At 42.9% G+C, this 22,884-nt stretch overlaps 1 protein-coding gene across 4 annotated transcripts; it reads left to right on the top strand.

Moving 5' to 3' along the window:
- Positions 1-2,975: 2,975 nt before the first annotated feature.
- On the top strand, positions 2,976-22,854 carry LOC143839651 (phospholipase A2-like). 4 transcript variants are annotated; one of them, XM_077341981.1, is made up of 5 exons: positions 2,976-2,997; positions 5,475-5,595; positions 12,766-12,931; positions 19,347-19,453; positions 20,600-22,854. In XM_077341981.1, exons 1-5 carry the CDS (start codon positions 2,995-2,997, stop codon positions 20,788-20,790), a joined length of 588 nt encoding a protein of 195 aa, XP_077198096.1. In that variant the 5' UTR covers positions 2,976-2,994; the 3' UTR covers positions 20,791-22,854. The 4 variants fall into 4 exon arrangements, with proteins under 4 accessions (XP_077198096.1, XP_077198095.1, XP_077198098.1 ...); XM_077341980.1 differs by lacking the exon at positions 2,976-2,997 and adding an exon at positions 4,131-4,223; XM_077341983.1 differs by lacking the exon at positions 2,976-2,997 and adding an exon at positions 4,131-4,223 and having other exon boundaries at positions 19,347-19,446; positions 20,600-20,790.
- The last annotated feature ends 30 nt before the right edge of the window (positions 22,855-22,884 follow it).

The following is a 22,884-nucleotide window of genomic DNA, read 5'->3' as shown; positions in this document are numbered from 1 at the left end:
GCAAATCCATCCGCCTTTCTTCTCATAATTCTTCTCTTTATCCAGCCGCCAGAACTAGGAAGTCAGACAAGAAAGGCTTTATTATCTGCTTTATTGAGTCACCTGTGTTTTAAAAAACAGAGCTTGGAATGCAGAATTTGAATTCTGATTACTAATCTGGCTGCTGGGGGGGGGGTTCTCTCCAAAAAACAGTAGCACAGGAAGAAAAATATGGAAACATTTGAGTTATGGATGCCAGCCTCCAGGTGGGAGCTGGTGATCCCCTGGAATTACAGCCTATCTCCAGGCAACAGAGATCAGTTTCCCTGGAGAAAATGGCCACTTAGAAGGCAGACTGTATGGTATTGAAGTCCCTTCTGTCCTCAAATCCCACCCTCTGCAGGTTCCATCCCCCAAATTGTTTTTTCCTAACCTAGAGCTGGAAGTCCTAATTTGACTCCAGACTAATGATGGCTTTTTTTGGAAACAACATCCACAGAAAACTTACTTTTGACCTCTGTAGTTGCCGTTGAGTGTGGGTGAAATACCAATATTGTTTCCCCCCCCCCCTTTTGTTTAGTGCCAGCTCCTGTTCCCCACTTAGCCTCCTTTCTACTGGGCAAGCAATGAACAACCCAGTCACTTGAGAGCCTTACCCAGACAGGGAGGCAGCAGGAAATCCAGGAGAAGTGGCCAGCTTGGTAGGGCAGGCAATGACAGGTCCCAATCCGGTAGGAATGCCACTCTCCAGGTAGGACCTGCGAGATCCCTTAGAATTATAGCTTATCTCTACACTACAGAGATGCTTTTGAAGATAGACTCTGTGGCATTATACCCCACTGAGATCCATGTACTCCCAGGCTTCAACCCCAAATCTCCAGGAGATTTTTCCAACTATCCTTCCTGGTTGAGTTTGTGAGACTCTGCCATGCCAGACTTTGTTGGACTGGGCAAGAAGAGAAGGGGCTGGGTGAGGCACGGAAGGGAAGGGCAGACAGGATTCAATTGGCTACTTCCCCTCTGTGATACCTGAGCCTTTTCTCCCTCTTTCTCATCTCACATGGGCTTAGAGATGGCTTAGGATGAAATTCAGGACCCCACCCACAGGAGCTTTGCTGTCAATGAAGATCAGGTTGGCATTCAACTACAAGGTCCAAGAACTTCTAATTAGTGCTGAGGTCACACTGGAGCAAAGGGAGAGTTTTCCTATGCAGTTCAGGTGTTCTGCTGCTTCTACTGCACCATCATAAGGATGGCTTCTAGATATAACTGCTGGATTGCAGAGGGCTAGTTAATCACCCTATGTGACTCCCACAAGTTGTTCTCTGGACAACAGCCATCTATCCACCACAAAATGGACAGGCATTCTAACTATCCATAGAACCATGAAACCCATGGGCTTTGATTCCCACAACACTTTATAAAATAAGAAATTTATTCTGGCATAGGCTTTCAAAATTCATGAAGATGACTCAGGCTCACAAAACCTCACACCATAATAAATGTGTTAGCCTTTAGGGTACATTAAAAACTCAATTTAGGGCAATTTAGATCGCTTCTCAAACACCACACTGTAAATAGCTTTTGGAACTGAGAGGAGTTTCAAAATCATTTCATGAGATGGCATAAGGATCAGTTGTTCAAAGTTGATGTTTTAAAAGGTTTACATTTCTATTGGGTTAGTGTAAGCTTCTTGCTTGAGTTTAAGTGAGTTTACGTACCAGAGTCAAGCTGTGATTTATATTTATAAAACTTCAGTTTGCAAAACACTGTGCTAAACATGTTTATACTTTCAACAGCTGCTTGAAGATCTATTGTTCAAAACTTATTCCCATTTATGGGGAGCAGAAGCTGAGGTGTGACAATTGACCCACTGGTAAACAGTGACCCCTCCTGGCAGATATGGGGCTTGAACTCAGGTTTCTCAGAATCAACTTCTGTTCACTTGCCAAGAAGCTAATTTGGCTCTTATCAATATTTTCTTGAATGTTGATAGTGACCCAAACATTTTCTAGCTGTACTTGATATGACAGAAATATAAGTGACAGGTATTGGCTCATGAATCACAAGACATATGTTGTTTTCCAAAGACAACTGTCAGTAGTGACATGAAATGTAACACAAACATTTTGTTAATAGGCATTTTCAATTTCAGCAAAATATATGAAAAGTATCCTTCATATTTTTATCAATATTTATTTTTAAAATCTGCTTACTTCAAGGTACGCTATGCCTGCCAGGGAATTTAGAACACTCCTGATAATTTATGTCAGAGAACAAAAACTTTAAAAAAAAACCCTTCTCTGTTTGCACCCTCAGACAAAACAAACTGTGGAATTGATCCAACCCGCTTCAGAAATATGAAACTCAGATCACTCATTGTTTGGTTTTGTGGCATCCAAGTTGGAGCAAGATGTGGCCCAATTTTCTCTGCTTTGTACATCATTAACATCTGTTGTGGGGAGAGGAAGGGAAGTAGTTTTGAGCTTCAGATAGTGAAAATCAGGGTATAAGAGAGGGGTTTAAAGCTACAGGTATTTATTTTATCATCATGGGGTTTTAACCCCCAGGGGTTTTTCACTGGAGGATGAGAAGGACTGGTATGACGTTCAATCATACACATTCAGTCAGAATCACACCAGTCTTCTGTTACTGGGTCTTTCCTGCTGCTACAGAATGCAACCTGGGGCTTGTAAAAGTAGCCCCGGGTCTACTTGTGTGAGTAATCTGGTCATGGACATCAGGCAGTGGTAAACCTTATATTCTGACAGCAAAATTAGACAAATCTGAGATACTTGAATCTGGTGACTGGAGCTGTGAACAGGCAATACAAGATTTTCTTGAAAACCCAATAAACATCTCAGGTATGCAGAAAATTCTGAAATGAAAAACAAAAAAACCCTGGGGGTTAAAACCCCATGATGATAAAATAAATACCTGTAGCTTTAACAAACAGATTCTATCACTAGCAGTTGCTAGGCAACCACAGCATTCCAGCTGATTTTCAGTGAGTGAATGGTGTGTGTGTGTGTGTGGGGGGGGGAGACAGGGCTGTTTCCAAATCTGTTTTGACCTTTTAGGGAGAATTTATAGGGGCTAGGCTTGGCCAGGGTTGCCAACACCAGGTTGGGAAATCCCTGGAGATTTTTTTGTGATGTCTGAGGAAGGAAGAGTTGAGGAGTGAAATAGCTTTAGTTGAATATATTTCCATAGAGTGCACCCTCAATAGCAGCCATTTTCTTTAGAGTATCAGATCTCTGTTGTCTAGAGATCAGTTGTAATTCTGGTAAATCTCCAGGTCCCACTTTGAGGCTAGCAACTTGCAGCAACAACTGGGTGACTTGATACCACCCAGCTTGCACGACTTAACAAGGCCTAGAATATGCCTTCCCCAAACATTGGTTCAAGGACTCCAAACTGGGCTAAGTTCATGCTGAATTTTGGCTCAAGAAACAGTTTGTGCTCATCCATAGTTAGTAGTAACAGATTTGCCACTAAGTTGTGTTTTGCCAGCTTACTTCAAACCATGTTTTCAAATCATGTTTTTGATGCAGTTACCTGTCCGCGTGTGTTGGCCTGATTCTGGTTAGAGAGATTTTTGTTTGTTTGTTAAAATATTTCTAGTCTGCCTTTCCCACTGTAATAAAAAGGCAGGAGCTTTAACGTAAGAGGGCATGAATAAGCGTGTGATCCTGTGGTACATCTCTGATTCTCCAACTTTTTATTTAATGAATTTTTATTTTTCACAAAGATAAAAATAGAGTAAGTATAAAAGATACTCATTTGTAAGAAAATATATAGAATACACTCAAAACATTTTATATTGAAAACCCTCTTCTATTCCCATTATATTTCGTCTTCCTGCCTGAAGATTATCTTAGATAGTTCAGATAAGGACCCCTTTGTTCTTGAAAAACCTCTGTTTTTCCATTGACTCTTAATGTCAGTTGAACTCATGCTTTGAATGTTTATCATCTGTTGTTAAATCCAAAGTTTGGTTCCAAATTAACTTTCCAGATATTATTCAATAAGGATAGAATATTTTAAACACAACAAAACCTTTTATACCACTGTGGTTTCAGCAGTTTCTGATTTGGTGTTGATAAGATGACCTCGGAACTTAGTCTTTTTGCAAGGATAGTTCTGGAGATAAAGAGGGAGGGAGAATGCATATAGGCGTTGCTAAGCAACCACCCACCTTCTTCCAGTGGTTTCAAAGCAATGCATTGAAGAGGAGGAAAACAGTAAGCAATCCTGGGTCTATTCTGACTTTTCTTCAAGAGTAGAAGGGGGAGGGGGGTTGTAACACACCTTCTCCCATGTCCAAATCCCCTTTACCTGGCCGAGGAGTGCAAAGCTAAGTGAAGAGAACAGAGGTGGCAGCATCCTCCTCCTCACTGGCCGCACCTCCTCACCCAGGTTGGCAGGGTGAAGTTGAGTGCTGCTGCATCCATTCTCCTTCCACAGTTTGAAGCCAAATGCTTTGGGAGGGGGTTGGGCTCAGGGCAGCAGTCCAGCAGGATTTTGTAAATTACCAAGCTGCCCCTGTTTTTTATTATTAGTATTGTTGTTGTTGTTGTTGTTAGATTTATTTCCTGCCACTCCCCATAGGCTCGTGGCGGGTAACAGTAGTTTTGTCCCCATTAAAATGCCCATTAAAAGACTTTAAAACAATCCCAACATGGCGAAAAACTCTCATTATTCCCACCCCCTGCTATCTCCTTTACTTTCCCTTTGTATATTTTGCCTTTCTGTCCTTCCTTCTTTCCCCTTTCTGCCTCTTTTTGACATTTTGGGGGGAGGGGAGCTTAAAAAAAATATTTTTCGCTGCACCCTTTTCATTCAGTCTGCCTTCTTTGATCATACCCTAGTTCAGGGAGGTTTGGAATCAGAGGATGCCTCTCCCCAGGTGGAGCCTGTCCATGCTGGTTTATTTAGAAAGGAAGAGAAGAGCTGTTATGATGCTTTTGTAAGGAGAATTAAGGCTGGTAAAAAAAATGCCAAAAGCAAATCAGAACAGCCTGTTAGAGGACTGCCATTTGACCCTCGGCAGACTACTAAAAGTGAATTTAAACTAGGAAAAAGGGGGAAAGTGGATAAAAATTCCAGCTCATGTCAACAAGGCATGCCAGCAAGAAGTACTGCTGACAAATTGGGGCAGTTACCTGTGGATCTTCAGAAAAATAAAGCAGAAGCTGTAATAGTCAAATCTGACAAGGATGGGAAGATATATGTACAAAGTAAAGAAAGCAGTGAAGAAAGCAGTGTGCTTTTCTTAGGTGGCTGCTATTGCAGCTTCCATCTTGCATTCATGTGGCCCAGCTGACTGTTAGTTTCCTTTCTCCTCAGTGTCTTGCTTGCCATTGGTTGGCACTCCCTGCCCAATAATAATAATAATAATAATAATAATAATAATAAAGCTGTGTGTAAATACAAATTGAAGTATTGGGCCAGGTCTGCAGGAATCTCACTGACAGTATCTTCTTATTTGCCAGCTTCTGAGTGAAGCCATTTGGACACTCTCAAACCAGTCTTTCATGTATTGTGATCTCCATTTCTTGCTATTCATATACTGCCAACTCCTCCTCAAACACGAGTTTCTGTCAAACCCCCAAGGTAAGGTTCAGGTAGGTATATTTTATGTATGTAATTCTAAACCAAAAGGCTATTAGCAAGTGTTGTCTATGTGAATATTTCCATTTTTTCTCTCTCAATTTTTCTCTCTCTGTATTCAAAGTTTTTAGAACTTTTCGTGTTGGGTGTTCTTTTTCCTTATGACAATTACTCTGAGAAGGATCATATCAGGATCAAGCAAAAATAGAAAGTAGAATAACCTTTGTTATTGCACTTGAAGGTCCTCATAACAATACTTGGTATTTGAATAGTCTATCAGGGTTCAGAGCACTTCACATACCTTATCTTGCTGCAAGCCTCATAACTTGTTAAGGATGGCCAGTATTATAGCTCAAGGCAGTAGGTTGCCTAAAGCTATTTAATTAGTTCATGAATCACCACTTGTGCTTCTAACCTCTATACTACACCATGCCCACCATATAGGATTAAAGAAGACTTCTTGTGGTATGCAACTGGAAGTAAATAGTAATTAATATATACACTGTTCGACCAAAGCAAAAACATGTTATCTACCTCTTCTAACTGTTCATGGCTCCCCCTCCACCAGCATTGGTTATCAAGTATTTGTGCTTGCCTTCCCAACAGCATTGGGTTGAGAAGCCAATTCTTCAGTTTAACATTTCGGAGTCATACAGCTTAAAGACAAATTCTAATCCAGCTTTTCCCAACCTTTTGACTATGGAGGAACCCCTGAAATATTTATCAAGCTTAGAGGAACCCTGGAAGTGGTGACATGCCCTTTCAGAGAAGTGGGCACGGATGCAAGATGCGGGAGCCACCCAAACAATCAATTGATCATTTATTTTTTTCCATTGTGGAGAGACTAGGCCTGTAGAACAACAGGGGAAGTGGGCTCCAGTCCTGATCTTCTGGGAAAGGCCACATAACCTCTGGGGAACTCTCGCATAAACCCGGTGTTACCTGGACTCCTGGTTGGGTATCCCTGTTTTACTCTAAAGCATGTCATGGAAAAATGGGTGTGAATAGTTCTTTACTAATATATTTGGATAGTCAATGGGACACACAGTACCATTTGTTGATTTTAATGGGGGCTTTATTTGTGGACTATTTGTAACCTGCCACGGGAGTGGCGGGAATCATCATCATCATCATCATCATCATCATCTAAAATTCATCTATTTTATGGACATATCTAAGTCGAAGCATATCTTGTGGCAGTATCAAACCAATCAACATTGCAGTGGGACAGAGGGGAGTGATGGCTGCTAATAAGAACTGACAGAGGTTCACACCATGGAGAAGTCCAGAATTGTTATGAGACTCTGGGGCTTTTTTCACCACATAGCCAGAACATTCCAGAAGCTCTCATTGCAACCAGCATTGTTTCACTCCTGCTTGATGAGAGTTTTTATGTATGTGAAGTTGCAGCCACTAAGTATGGATTTATTAATCAAGAAAGACCACGGGTGTTGGTTCCATATTTTCACTGCCTAATCACACTCTGATCACAAACAAGCTTTGAAGGGTTGAAACATTATTAAAAGGTCTTAAAGAGTAACTCAGGTAGATTCTCTCCTAAGTAACATTTTAAACTATTTTCACATGACACTAAAATTCTTGCATACTTTTTTGTGTGCTGTCACTAAAGACTGAGCGTTCTCTTTTAAAACTGAATGTACATCCTAGTCATTGTTTACATTTGCATTCCATAGCTCTTTAAACATCTCAAATAAAGACAAACTTGCAGCTCAAAAACAAGCATATACTAGTGGTGACCCATGATGGTAAGCAGATATGCACACTCATATCTCCATTGCCAGAGGACATGTTGAGGTGTGCATTGTCCAACGACATAATATAGGAAGGATGTAAGAAGTACCTTGCAAATTAGACCAAGATCCATCTAATCTAGCATTCTTCTTTCACCTGGACCAGCCAGATGTCTCTAGTTGCTCACAAACAGGAAATGCCCACTTTACCTATCTTCAACAAATAGCAATGAACTTGGAGTTTCCACTTGGTTATTCTCTATGCCAGATCTGTTCTCCTTATGTTGTCAAAGTGAGCAACCCAGCATACTTGGACAATGGGGGGGGGGGGGGTGCTACATCACTCTATGTATAGGTGTTATCTCCTTGAATAGGATGCCTCTCTTTGTCTTAACCTAAGAACTGCCCTCTAGCCTACCCCCCTGACCTTCTCACTTCACCTGGCCTTCCATGGAGATACATGTCTCTGCAGGTCTCTGCTGTATATAGCATGCCCTTGGACTTCCATACACATGATGCTGGATTAGCTGGCCATTTGTGACAAGGAAAGTACTCTTTAGATTAGGATTCTTTCTCTTCTTTTGACTGCAACCTGAATGTGAACTGAATCTACTTGAATAAATGTAAGTTTACCTTTTTTGCAAAATACTTCTAAGGAGATTTATTATTTACAACACTCAGTATCACACTTCTGTTACAGGACAAAACTCTGCTATAGTAACCAAATAGTCCAATAGATATAACTTTGTGCTTTACATGGAATACATTTGGCAGTTTGCTTCTAGATGCACACTGATTTGTCCACTTCTGATTTTTGTGTACAGCTCCCAATTCAACCATCTGCATGCAGATCTCCCTTTCTTGGATTAGGGCACAAGTTCTTTTCTTATTGTAAATCTGCATTAAGCTATTTGAGCTTCAGGCATTTTCTTGGTGAAGGTGTTCATGGGGTTTTACTGTATTTAGTGTGGTTTCAATTTAAAATTTAGAAGGTAGGGTATAAATGTTTTAATAAATTAACATTCATTCAAAATTATTAATATTAATAATTTTGCTCCGAAGGAAGTGAGGACCCCTTTCTTAACCATTTCAAGCCATCTCATAATTTGCTAACATCTCAAGGATTTAGAGGAAGGAGTTTACCATTTGAACTTTGGAAGCTTTTAAAAAGTGCCTGTCTACTCAGAATTGACCCAGTTTATAGAAGTTAGAACGCAACAGGCAGATCTTAAACTTCAGCAGTGAAACTGTTTGGAAGGGTCACTTGGGGACTCTACGGAAACAGCTCAGGAAAGAAACTCCAGTTCAGTGGCTTTGCTATCTAAACCTGTCCTAGTCTAATTCCCCTCAACCAGCCCCTCCCAAAAAGACGACATGCAAATAGAGGCACTCTGTGCTCCGCTGACAGAATGCAGCGTCTTTAGAGAATTAAAGGACTTCCTTGGGCTCTGAACAGTAAGCGTTTGGAAGGAAGGAAGAAGTGTCTCACCTTTAGCCATAGAGGTGTATATTTAGCTCTGAGGGCAGACTGTGGAATAGCAGACCTAGACAGACTGTTTGTAAACACCCACTCCTGTGGCTCAGTTTTACCGCGGAATGACAGGGTGAACATAGAGAGCCAGGCTATGAGTGTGAAAGAAAGAGGGTGGGCATCACACTGAGCTGACCTCTCCATGGAGCCCTGGCTGGTGATGCTGCTCTTTTTACAGGCAGGTGAGTAACAATCAGATTTCAATTGACGTCGCTGCTGATCTCATTGAAACACCTACACTTCTCTGCTTTGCTCTGTGTTCCTCATTTTGTGAACAGGTTTCATTTTTGAACCTGACACTGTTGTACTCAGGCAAGGCAAGCCATATTTGAACAGGTGAGTATGCTGAATTCTCTTTCTTCTCATTTTTGACATCCTAGAACAATCCTGGGTGTCACTGGCTGACTTTTTATAATGACTGCGTTGTGCAAGCATGTAAACACTGGCGAGAAGAGGTTTTCCATTGTGCTTGTACTTTCTAAAATGTCCCAAGTAACGTAAAGTCTCATCAAGTGAAGTGTTATTTAAGTTAAGTAGGTCTTGTTCCACGACATTACAGTGAAGTTCAGGCGGTTATAACAGACTTAATAGCAAGCTTCAAGGGAATTAGATCAGGCGAATGGCTTAGCCTTAGGTACTCTCACATATTGCATTGAAAGGTTCTGTTTATTATGTCATATCATTGGTCTGTTTAGTTAAGAATGTTCTATTCTCTTAGCGGGAAAAAGAGCACTTCAGGGTCTCAGGCAGATAAGAGTCTTTCCCACTACTTTCTTCTGAGATCCTTCAACACCCAGAGCTTGAATCAGTGCCCCTGTGCATGCAAGGCGCATAATCCAGTTCTAAGCCATGGCCTCTCTCTCATATTTGAATGACCTTTTTAAAAAGAATAATTGACTGCTTTTCTTCTTTCTAGAAATATTAATTTGCCCCCCCTCCTAATCTTTTAAAGGAAGCCATTTTTACATACTCCAGAGGCAATGATAGGAGAGGACCAGGGAAAGACTGCGAAGGAGAATGACAGCTCTTTTTATGATGCCACAGTAGCTGCCTCCTATAACAGTAGTCCCCCAAGACTCAATGTGCACAGCAAAGCTCCAGCCTGAAAAACAGTTATGGAAAGATGTTTTAATTTGTTGGAGATTCCGATATTCTGCCAATGTAAATTCCACAGTGCCAGGAAAGCCAAAGTCATCAAATCCTGTATAACTCACAATATTTTTAGAAGTGTCTACTTAGCAACCTGTGTAGCTAAAGATGAAGGCCTGTATTTATATATTCATATATGGCTCCTCTACAATGTTCAGGTTTTCTTAGCAGAATTGTTTTCAGCCATATAACACACAAGGAATAATCTCATGTGGTTGGTTAATGTAATGACTGACAGTGTAGTATAGAGTGTGTGACTAGGTTCTGAACACTTGGATGCAAATCTCACCTGCTGTGAAGCTCACAAAGTGACTTTTACAAAGAATTTACATAGTAAATTCCAGACTAAAATATGGCCACTGCACAAGAACCAAAAAAGAAGTGTAGGCAGTATATTGTGTTGTGAATTTGCAGTAGACCTAAACACCAGGAAAGAGGTGTGTGTTTGTAATATGTGTGGAGGAGAACAGTTGAAATGTGGTCTGAGTACCCAGCTTGCTGGGGGGTAAATGGTAATGACTGGGGAAGGCACTGGCAAACCACCCCATATTGAGTCTGCCATGAAAACGCTGGAGGGCGTCACCCCAAGGGTCAGACATGACTTGGTGCTTGCACAGGGGATACCTTTACCTTTTACCTGGGAGGCAAGGAGGCAGCAGCCCAAAAAGGTTTGGGAGCCACTGGTCGAAGGCATGACTCACCATAACCCGTGCAGAGAGTCGCTAGGTACAAATGCAATAAAAGCAAGTTTTATACATTTTGCAATTCTAATCCCTTTTTTAAAAAACATCATCCGGAGCATTTTTGTTGGTGGTCCATTTGTGCTGAGTGCAAAGATGGATTCCTGCATACCAGGCATAATCCCAAAATATGAAGAGTGACTGTGGGATTTAAAAACAATCTCTGAGTGGCAGAAGTTGGGGCTCCTCACTGGCCTCATGTTGACGGCAGGCAGAAGAAACCCACAGCCATTCTGGGCTGGCATAGCAACTCCTCTGAGAAGGAGTCCTTTCCTTGTGGAAAATTAGGTGAGGGAATGTGAGTCAAACTGTTTCCTCTGAACTTTTCTAGGCTGTGTGCTACAGCATGCAATGTGTAATCTTAGTAAGAATATTCACATTCTGCTTGTTGTTAATGAAGTGCTTAACTTTTGCCTACCTTGAATATTAATAAGACTCTTTCAGGACAAACTTCTGGAGGAAGGCTTTCCTTTATACTCTTTTAAAACGGGAAGGAAGGAGAAAGGACTCACCTGTTCATATGTCATCTGAACCTTCCGTCATCCCAGTTCCTTTAGAGCAACTTATTAACTTTATCTGAGTCATACTTTAATTACTTTGAGGTCCTCAGAAACAGTCTGGCTCTGTAGCATTAACATACCTGACAGTTATGATCCATTGTCTGTTTCTGCCTTTCCTAACAACGGAGCTATTGTTTGTCTTTGGTTCTAAAAATTAGGGTTGAACACTGTGTCATAGAAAGAAGCTGCTACGTTTTCAGGAATGCATATATGATCTGTACAGAATGTTCTGAAGAGTGGCCATAGGTAGAACTGCCCTGTCTTTGGTTTGAGAGTTGGGTTTCTTTTGGAGCAACACTGTTGTTAAAAGCAGTGTTTGCAAATTCTCCAAACTCTTTTTGTATACAGGGCACGGTTACTCCTTAAAAAAAATCTATATAAATTTTGGACGCCTTAACTATGTGCATTTGTGCTGGTTAAATCATTAAGGCCTATGAACTGGATCAATAGAAGGGATTTGACTGAAGATTGGTTGTTTAACGAACAGTTTAATTGTTTAAGAAACACAGAATGACAGGAAAACCTTAGAAGAACTTTGGATTCCAAACCTGCTACAGAACGTACAACTTTACCAAGAAGTGATTTTTAAGAGAGTTGATCTGTGTACAACCACATGCAGTATCCACATTCATTTAAGGACTGTGCAATGAAGCATTGTCAAATGGGAAAGTTTCTGCAGCAGGGGGACAAGGCTCAGACTGCCCATGAATTAATTGCATGAATTGGATTTATTTCTTATACCCAGAGCTGCATCATATGATACAGTCCCCTTCTGTCTATGCAAGTCCTTTGCAGAATCCAGTCCATAGGAAATTATACACATGCCTTGGTACAATTGGCTTAAAGAAGCACAAGTACATGCACTGGAAACATCATATTGGGGGCATTGTGATCTTGCTTGCGGATTACAGTCACTAGTGGTCATCACCCAATAGCTGTTAATGGGGACAGATTGTCCTCATGATGGTATCTCTTGTGCACAGGCTTCTTGCTGTCTGAAGGTTTCCTAGGACATGTTCTTAAAAAATGTAAACCACTTTCATGGGGATTCTTATGTACCATGTTGCTGCTTCATTTAAAATATATCTCTGATTGTGCAGATTAAAATGTAAACAGAGTTTTTGCTTGCTCCCTGACATTGTGTAGTTGGCTCTGTTTCCTGTGGCAGCCATTTTGTGGTTGCACCCACCACCCTGTGTCAGAATTCAAAAGGTCCTGCAGGCAGCTCAAAAAAACGGGGTACCCTTATGCCAGTGTTAAGCATATTTTGGAAGAACCCAAAATTGTGGAGAATTATCAGATGCCACAGATACAGTGCTTTAAGATAACTGTATAATGTTATGAGTTGTACTGGATTTCTGAAAGACACTGCATTCAGAATTGGAAGTAGGAAAATGGTTTTAATCAAAAGCAGTAAAAATCATATTCCCTTGCCTTTGCAGTTTGGAATGGTGTTCTTGGGAAAAGCCATTCTTTGCACAAAAGAGGACTCCTTGAGTTAGCAGGAACCATAAAATGTGGCACGGGACGAACTCCTTTGGCATATCTGGGTTATGGATGCTACTGTGGACTGGGAGGACATGGCTGGCCTAAAGATAAAACAGACTGGTAAGAACGGTGAATCCCCAAAGGGTCACGTTTGTCTTTCCAGAAACAGAATTCCCTTTAAAAATGATGACGCTTTTATCAAAAGAACAAATGTGAGCCTATGGGCAGGTAAGAAGCCATTGTGAGGAAAGAAGACGCGACTCAGTTTTCTGGCATTTAAATGGCCACAGCCTTTATTCAACAACCCAACAGAGGGTTGGGGCAACAAGGGAATGAACCTGGCCTACACAGTCCGCTGACTGTGATACCCGCTTGCAAACCCACAAATGAGCCCATCAATTTCCCTGCCGAGAACACGGGTCTCACTTGTGGATCTGCCTAAACCTGGGAGACAACTCAGATGAAGGACCAAAGGGCGCAAACCTCCTCGGTTACCTCCAGAGTCATCCGGTCACTAACGAGCTAATCAAGCTTACCCTGCAGGGCCTGCTTGCTCGTTATCACCACCCCCTTAAGGAGGCCCCACTCACTGCAGGGAGGCTGATCGTTCATTCTCTTGTGCCAAAACTCCTGTGACAAAATACAAACAACACATAACAACAAATAAAACAAATGGGAGGGTGGGTGGGTAGCTTGCCCACACTGCCAGTGAAGAGACGGGAAGGAGGCAGGCAGCATTTCAAAAAGACGCTTCTAGCCCCACCTCCAGCCGCATGCACACTGCCGATGCAGCACGTCAACCCCGCTGGCTGCTTGCCAGACGGAATTGACGCTCCTTTTCCCAGCCCTCCCCCCGCCAAAAGGTGACCCGGGTAAGTCCAAGATGCCCATTAGTAGTAGCCTAGCCCAGCAGCAAATCTACATAGAGGTGGGTAGGAAAAGGGGCAAGTGACGTGATAAGACTAGAACACAACCTGGATAAAATAATCATGTTGATAAATTGAGAATGAAGTAAGGAAACCAAGATCTCTGCTGTGTCCGGACACCGCTTCCAGCTGGTGCTTGCAATTTCATGGCCAGATGCTCCCTGGCCACCTCCCACAAATATCGCCCATGCCACCAATGGCCCGGATAGTTAGGATGACAGTGCAAATGTCGTGGGCTCCCCCTACTAGCGCCCATTGCATCCCTGGGTGCAACAGGCTTTAGGACTAGTATAATAATAAAACAATAGAATTCAGTATAAAATCATAGACCGTATACCCCAATGAAGTCCTCCCCACCTATCCTCTGACTATACCCCCCCAAATCTGGTATTTCCCACCCTGGAGCTAGCAACTCTAGTTGTAAAGTCATATCTGTCAAAATCTTGTATACTTTAGCTGAAGTGGGATGAATAACAATATGTTTCTCTAGACTGACGTGGCAGACTACACACCTCTGTGCTAGGAACAAGATATGGTCCTAACATTACCCCCTTGCTTGGGTGATTCAAGTGCCATGGGAATCGAGGGATGGTGTGACTTAAAGAAATGCTTTTGATTGTGTTACGGTGCAAGTTTCTTATTGTGCATGCTCAAACCAAAAAAAGAGGGGAGACATGATGGGAGGAAGGACCACTCACTCTCCCGAGAAAATGCAAAATACATGCCATGATTTGAGTCCTGACCCATGATGGGAGAAAACCACAGATGCAGAATACCAGGTGCAAATTTGGAGTCTGTGTTTGGAATCTGATACAGTGAGAACGTGGCGGCAAATCAGAACTGCAGAATCGGTCTCAGTAACTGACATGCATATGAATAATAAATAAAGAACAAAGCTTGAATCTGGTGGCACATTTAAGACAAAGTTTTATTCAAGGTATATGCTTTCATATGCATACACATTTCTACAGATACAAAGAAGTGTGCGTACAAAGAACTCTGCACGTACACAAAAGCTTCTTCCTTGAATAAAGCTTTTGTTTATTAACTAGGGGCAAATCCACCAGATAGGGGCCAGGGCTTTTTCAGTCAAGGCCAGGCACACCTCTCACTGCCAGGGACCACTAGCCTGCTGGAACCAGCTTAGCACAGAGTTCTTCAGAGGACATATTTGGAGAGGCGGTCCATCATATACACCAGGCCCTCCATGGTGTTCCAGTGAGAGGCAGCTACGTTTTGGGCTTGCTGTAGATTATGGAGAAGGAACAAGGGAAGGCCAGCATAGAGAAAGTTACTGAAGTCTAGTCTGGAAGTGACCATTGCATGGATGATTGTGGCTAAATGATCTAGAGCCAGCTTTGTTGTTTTTAGAGGTACCGATAGACTCAAACTTAATTCTGCTGCTTCAGACCAACATGGCTATCCACCTGAATCTATCCACATATTAAAAATACTGTTGTTCCTGCTTGTTCAAGTTTACAAATTAGGTCACATGATTGTTGGGCCTGCACAAATTTATTCTGCCTGTAGTGTCAGGAATGATGGAGGGCTTGCCTCCAGAATCTGCCTTTCTGCGTTCCCAAATCGTACTCACACAAGACAACTCACAATCCCAAACCCACAAAATATACATTTTTAAAACAATTAACCATTAAAAAACTGCCAAAAAATCTCTCTGCGAATACTAGCAGCTTCCACTTAGAGTGAATCATTCAAAGGTTTCTACTTCTTCCAGAAGGCCTGTCAAGATAGCAACCATCTCACTTCCGGGGGGGGGGGGAGAGTGGGCCGCAGTTTGGAGCTTTGTATAGGTGATAAATAGCTTTGGGGGATAAGATGGAACCTTCGGTCACCCCGTACTTCAAATGGGCAAGATAGAAACCACATCACCAACCAAGCATCTTGCCTTCCAGAAATGATCAAAACCACCACAGAACCATATTTTCTAAATCGCTGGGGATTTATCTGTGGTAAGGCACAACAACAGAAGGTGGATGATCTGAAAACCTGCTGCAAAGGATTGGGGGTTGGGAACTATATACCAGAAAAATGCTAAAATTGAGCCCCACCGGAGATGCTCCAAGGCTGAGATTGGATTGGAGCCAAAAAGTTTAAATTCTATTGGTCCATTTGGATTTGATGTCTAGGAGAGATAACTTATGTATAGCAAATTGGCACACACAAATCTTGGAGGAGCCTGAAGCAGGAAATATACATGGATTGAATCTGGGAGTTCCCTTGGCACTTAAGCAGGACAATCTTATACTTTGTAGATCTTCACAGGAAAGGTCTTCCATTAATAAGTAATCACTTCTCATTACCCTCTAGGATAGCCCTATCAGAAATTATCAGAATTGCCTCTAGGGATGAATGGACCCCTGGTGGGACTAGGGGTCCCCTGCTCCCAGACCCCATCTCTCCGCTGCTGCTCAGCTGGATGGCAGGGGGGGGGGCTTTCCACACAAAAAAGGGAGAAACAATGTGTTAGCAGCATGCCTGCATGACTTCAACATGACCCAGAAGCGACATAGGCTACAGGCCGGAGGATCAGGAAACTATGGAGAATGTTGCAGCAATTCCACCAGATCTATCCTTAAAAATCTGGGCCAGCCCAATTTCAGAAGAGGGGCCTGAAAGGGGGATGGTGTCATGGGTCAACCAGAATTCAGTGATAGTGAGGAGTCCTCAGAGGAGAAAAGGGCCAGCATAGCCAGGCAGAGGCAGCAGAAGCTGACAAACAAGAGGCGGAGATGCAAACATGCCAAGACTTACAAGCAATAGAGCTACCTCCATCCCCGAGATTTGATCCAGCAGGTGAAAGCCAGTTGCTAGTTTCCAGCCCTCTGGGATTACATTATTATTATTATTATTATTATTATTATTATTATTATTATTATTATTATTATTATTATTATTATTATTATTATTATTATTATCTTTCGATTTATTGCCCGCCACTCCCTTACGGCTCGTGGCGGGTTACAACATTTTAAAACCCCCAATAAAATCCATTAAAAACCCTCAGCAACAATTACAATATAACATTATCGGTTAGCAAGCTAACCTGGCAAGATAGGGTAATCAACCTCCCCCTCCTACTACAAGCAGGTGGAGAGGGGATACTGATGGTACTAATCCCCAATCTCAATCCCAGGTCCCGGGTCCCGGGTCCCTGGGGGTGGCATAGATGTTAGCCTCGTCCTCAACCGTAAACCTGGCGGAAGAGCTCCGTCTTGCAGGCACTGCGGAATGATGGAAGATCTCGCAGGGCCCGCAGCTCTCCCGGGAGCTCATTCCACCAGGTAGGGGCCAGGACCGAAAAGGCCCTGGCCCTGGTCGAGGCCAGGCGTGCTTCCCTGGGGCCGGGAACAACAAGCAGATTTTCTCCCGCAGAACGTAAGGCTCTGCGGGGGGCATAGGGCGATAGGCGGTCCCTCAGGTATGTGGGTCCCAACTCGCGTAAAGCCTTGAAGGTTAAAACCAAAACCTTGAACCGGATCCGGGCAGCAATTGGCAACCAGTGCAGCTGCCTCAGCACTGGCTGAATGTGAGCCCTCCAAGGTGTACCAGTGAGGACCCTGGCAGCTGCGTTTTGCACTAGCTTGGGTTTCCGGACCAAGGACAAGGGAAGGCCCGCATAGAGAGAGTTACAGAAATCTATTCTGGAGGTGACCGTTGCATGGATCACTGTGGCTAGGTGTTCGGGGGACAGGTAGGGCGCTAGTAGTCGGGCCTGGTGAAGCTGGAAAAATGCCTGGCCCGCTACTCTTTTGACCTGCGCCTCCAAGGTCAGGGAGGCGTCAATGATCACACCCAAATTCCTGGCCTGGGACGCGATGGTAAGGTGCGTCCCTCCCAGGGTGGGTAAACGCGCTTCCTGTTCCCGCCCCCTACGTCCCAACCACAGGACCTACGTCTTGGAGGGGTTGAGTTTCAGGCGACTCTGCTCGAACCATTCTGTCACCGCTTCCAAACATCTGGCAAATGGTTCCGGGGGAGAGTCCGGGCAGCCGTCCATGAGGAGATAGAGCTGGGTGTCATCAGCGTACTGGTGGCAACCCAGCCCAAAACTCCGCACCAGCTGGGCCAGAGGGCGCATAAAGACGTTGAACAATGTGGGAGAGAGGACTGCGCCCTGTGGGACTCCACAAGGAAGTCTGTAGGGGCACGAGAGCTCATCTCCCACTGCTACCCTCTGGGTCCGGTCCTGGAGAAAGGAGCGTATCCAGCGTAAAGCTGTGCCCCGTATCCCCGTTTCGGCGAGGCGGTGGACCAGTAGTTCGTGGTCCACGGTGTCAAAAGCGGCCGACAGGTCCAGAAGAACCAGCACTGCCGACCCGCCTCTATCCAGCTGGCGACGGAGGTCATCCAACAGGGCGACCAACACCGTCTCCACCCCGTGGCCAGGTCGGAAGCCAGACTGATATGGATCGAGTGCCGAAGTTTCTTCCAAGAATGCCAGGAGCTGGTCTGCTACGGCCCTTTCAACTACCTTGCCCAGGAATGCCAAATGCGACACCGGGCGGTAGCTGTCTGGGTCCCGCGGGTCCAGCGTGGATCTTTTCAGGAGAGGGTGAACCACTGCCCCCTTCAGCTGCCCAGGGAACTCCCCGGAATCCAGGGAGAGATTGATGATATCCCTGAGCTGGCCTCCTATCCTCTGGCCACCTCCCTTGAGGAGCCAGGATGGACAGGGATCAAGGGGGCAAGTGGTTGCCCTAACCGAACCTAGCAACTTGTCCACTTCGGCTAAAGAGAGCCGTCACATCAGAGAGGTGAATATGCAGGCTTAGAGCTGAACTACGGACTGAAAGGAAAAGTGTTCATCAGCTACGTGCTGGTAGCAATGCTGATTCATTGCAGGATTTGATTATAAAACATCTCGAAGGACGCTGTTGTTTATGGACACTACATAGCTATATGCTGATATGCCGGCATCTCTTTGCCTGAAAACCTTGACATTTGGAACGGACTGCTGTGCTTGACTCATTTCTGGACTCTTGAACACTGGATTGGAACAAGTTAGCCTCGCATCTTGTAATCTCCCTTGGCTTTGATTATTCAGAAGAGCGGAGTAGGGCACTGCAATCTGAACCTGGCCAGCAGTTACAGCCTACATTATTTCCAGGTCACGTTGGAAGTCACATGGGCAAGCTGCTGAAACATCAGGTGAAATATTTTGCTCCTGGTAAATTCAGTGCCCATACCCTCCCTGAACAAGCCTAGAGCTGTAATCCTGGTCTATCAAAAACATTTCCACAAAGATATGGCAGGATACAAAGTAATAGTAAAATATTAATGTTGACATTTTAAAAACAACTGTACAATCTTTAAGATACATTCTGGAATAACCATAGATGGCAATCCATATACATAATATTCTTGTTGCTGCATTTACTTAATGGATTATTCCAGAAAACTAATTACTTGTAAGAACATTAAACATTTCATGGGCTTTCACAGCATCAATAAAAATGCTTGCCAGAGTACTGGAGAATTTTCTGTATAGAATGATAAGACCAGCTTTGTTTTTGGATGGCCACGTGCCAGTGGGGCACTTAGAAACTGGCAAATCTAACCGGTAACAAATCAATCTTTGTTACCTGAAGGTGCTGCCACGGGCATGACTGCTGCTATGGTTTTGCAGAAGAGCAAGGATGTAATCCCAAAACGGCTAGGTACAGATGGAGCTGTAGGCGCAACACTGTGGTATGTGGTAAGGAACAAACTTTGATTTCATTGTAGAGTTTTTGTTCACATTATCATGGGAGGCATACATTTAGAAGAGCCATTTCAGGAGTGGAGGTGGGAAAGCACTAAGAAGGAAGACGTGCAGCAAGCATTGAGAGGCTTGTTCTTTAATGGTCTTCCATTTAAATGGTGAAAAAGTCATGCCTTTTAAAAGCATTTGGTGTGATTCATCTATACATATATACCAGAATAATTGGAATTTCAGAGAGTATATTTAATTCCCAGGTTTGCATAGTCTCAAGTTGAATTAGCCCTACATGAGAAGACAAGGCCTAAGCCTTCTACTGCATACCATTTTCTCAACCTGAAATGACCTTAGGAACCTAAAATGCCCTTGCTGGAGAAGTTAAGCAAACAGTGGTTCTTCGGGGCCATTTGTTTATTCTCTCAATGCATATCCAACTCCTTCCCCGCAAAGTGGGGTTCAGAGAGGTCCACACCAATATTAAAACAGAAATAACAAATATAGCTAAAACAGTAGAAAATACAAAGTATAAAAAGCAAAAATTTTAGTTTGTGGGGGGAAAAGAGAAAGGCATAGGCCCCATGATCTTATCTTAATATGACGAAGACCCATGCATACAAGGGAGTTAAATTCTAAGCACGTCTGATCAATAGGACCTAGGGGGGCACATGAGGACTTGCAACATGTGAATTACCTTTTAAATGGTATTCTTGATTCTCAAGGTCCAGGGTGAATTTATAGTGCAAAAAACAGGAGAAAATGGATTGGAATAAAGGCAAGCAACAGTAAAAATTGACTGCATGTGAGGATGTCTTCTTTAGGGAATGCATGTATGTAAAAAGTTATAGAACCAAGGGACATCAAGGAACATCATTTTCTTTAGTATACATCAAGTGACAAGATACTTTTCAAAAAGGCAAAAATGATGTTATACATTTCGAATTAACAAAAAGTAAAGTCAAGAGGGTAGTAGAAATTAGTGAATACATTCTTTCTCCTCTACGTCCAGGAGAATCACGCCCCCAAAAGCAGAGTTATTCAATAACAAACACCGAGAACAAAGAACCATTGCCAAGTGCTTGCTAGCTATTCTGGGTGGATCTTCCACTCAGCTTGATCTACTGAGACTTTCTCTCTCTCTTGCAGATACCGTGCTAGACAGATGTCAACAAATAGTGTGCCAATGCGACAGAGAAGCAGCTGAATGTTTGCGATCTGCTGTTTTTAATCGACGCTACATCCTCTGGCCAAATTTTTTGTGTGGCCAAACTCATCCCATGTGCACTTATAATGTTAATGAAAATGGCAAGATATGTAAAAAGGTTTTCAAAAATTAACATGGGACTTTCCCCTGTGTCTTTGGACTCTCTAACACTTTGTATATGCTTTTAAGATAGCTGCTGAAGATGCAACCTTTTGAATGGTTTGAGTGTCACCCCAGATCCTAAAATTACATGTAATGTATATTATGGAAATGGTTTCAAAATGCCATATTCTTATCTTTTAGGAAATGACCTCTGTTTCCAGTTTACTGAATTATTGTGCACTGGTGTTGATGACTTTTATTCATGTCCATATATAACTTGTGGCACGACACATTCACAGACAATGATTCAGGGCAGTTTTGCAGAATGCCAAAGTGCAATTTGCTCTCATAAAACAGTTTTCTAGCTGTGCTCAAAATAAGAGAAAGAACAAACAGTCATATGAATTGGCCCTTGGGGCTTTATGTGAAGAGCCCCTTGACAAACTTGATGGGGTGGATACTCTGGCATGTTGTGAATTCCTTTTCTCCCAGCAGATGCTTTGAAATACTTAAGTAGGCTGACTGGAAGCTCAGTTGCTACTCTGCTAGCCCACATGAATTAATAATCCCTGTCCTGGATCACCGTTCCCATGTTGCTGTGGATGCACACGTGCACATTTGAGAAAAGTCAGCAACCCCACCCCCCAATGTTTATTGCAGTAGAGGAATCATAAGGAAGTCTTTATGTGAGATGCTGCTTTGAAGAGCAATCTTATCCTCCTTCAGGATGGCGTCTTGTGTTATTTTTGGTAGCAAATTGTTATAGCCAGAGAGGACGTTTTTCATAAACACAAGACATTCCTGAGACATGCCTCCACATCCAAATTCTTTGCTCTTTTCCCACTCTAGGTTTCCTTTCTCCTCTGCAGACATGAGTCCATGTTAAAACTCTGTGCAGAAGTCATAGAAATATGTCAATCCAGTTTTTAAAAACACACCAAAGAAGCAGAGAATATTCAGGGCGTTTCCACACCCGTTAAATGTAGTGAAATGCTTAGCTAATGTAGTTGTTATATTCTGGCCCCTCCATACGATGTCACCAACATCCAGCGTCTGGGCAGTAACTGGCTGGCTACATCCTCCATTTTAAAGCACTGGTTGGGGAACTGCATAAAGTAAATTCCCCAACCTATTTATCACGAGCTAAGGGAGAGCAACCAGCAGAGGGAAGGTATGGAGGCTCAAATGCGCTAAAGGCACCTGCCTTGCCCTGCCCTTGCACCCGCCTCCCTCTCCTTTGTATAGAATACTAGCTTCTAATGTCTGGAGAAGATGCCATGATGTTCAATGGTGTTGCTTTTACTCAAAGTACTGATCAACAGTCTTTTCTCATACACCGAAAATCCCTTCACAAAGCACCTTAACAGTTTTATGAAGAATTCATATCTTCTTTTATGAGATCATCCGTGTTAAATGAGGCTTGTGCTCACATATTGGGAGAAATTTATAATGTACCTGACTAACAGAATCTCAAGGATCTGGCTCTACATTCATAACTTCATAGGGAAACAAAGTACGGAACTCTTTTGCTTGTATCTTGATTCCGGCACATGCAGAGATCGCATGCTTTGTGCTGCTTCACTCACAGCACGCAAATGGACAAATATCCACCAGCTTAGTGCTGAAGGGCTCATTATGTGCAAATGAATGCAATGAAATTGTGGAGGTCGATTTTGTTGGGGAAATACAATGGAAGAAGGGAGTAATCTAGGGCAAGCGAAATGGTGAGGTCTTTAATCCTTCCTGAGCTTCTTGCTTTTCTGCTGCAGTTCCTTCCTTGGAACCGCTCCCCTCCCATAGGGATCCAGATGCATGTTTCCAAAGCCTATAATATGAATATAAATAATATAAATAATATAAATATGAACTCATATGTTAGAATGTGTATCTAATTTCTGCAATATATCCGTTCTTAAGAACATTCCAAAGGGCTCAAATGCAGTTTTGACGGTCCGTGGCAGTGTGGGGGGATTCTGTGTTTTTTCATATGTTTTTTTTAAATAAATGTCATTTATTTACATAAATGTCAACCGCCCTGAGCCTTCGGGGAGGGCAGTATATAAATCTAAATAAATAAATAAATAAATAAATAAATTTCTTTAAAAAGTCTGTTCATAAAAGGGTG

This window comes from Paroedura picta, chromosome 6 (assembly GCF_049243985.1).
Source record: "Paroedura picta isolate Pp20150507F chromosome 6, Ppicta_v3.0, whole genome shotgun sequence".
NCBI lineage: Eukaryota > Metazoa > Chordata > Lepidosauria > Squamata > Gekkonidae > Paroedura > Paroedura picta.
Note: the sequence above shows the minus strand (reverse complement) of the source record. Positions and strands in the feature narration are given on the sequence as shown.

Coding starts and splice junctions, on each gene's coding strand:
- LOC143839651 (XM_077341980.1), top strand. CDS start 4,146: ATGCATATAGGCGTTGCTAAGCAACCACCCACCTTCTTCCAGTGGTTT. Junction 4,224..5,474: donor CATTGAAGAGGAGGAAAACA/GTAAGCAATCCT, acceptor CTTATTTGCCAG/CTTCTGAGTGAAGCCATTTG. Junction 12,932..19,346: donor CCTAAAGATAAAACAGACTG/GTAAGAACGGTG, acceptor TGTTACCTGAAG/GTGCTGCCACGGGCATGACT.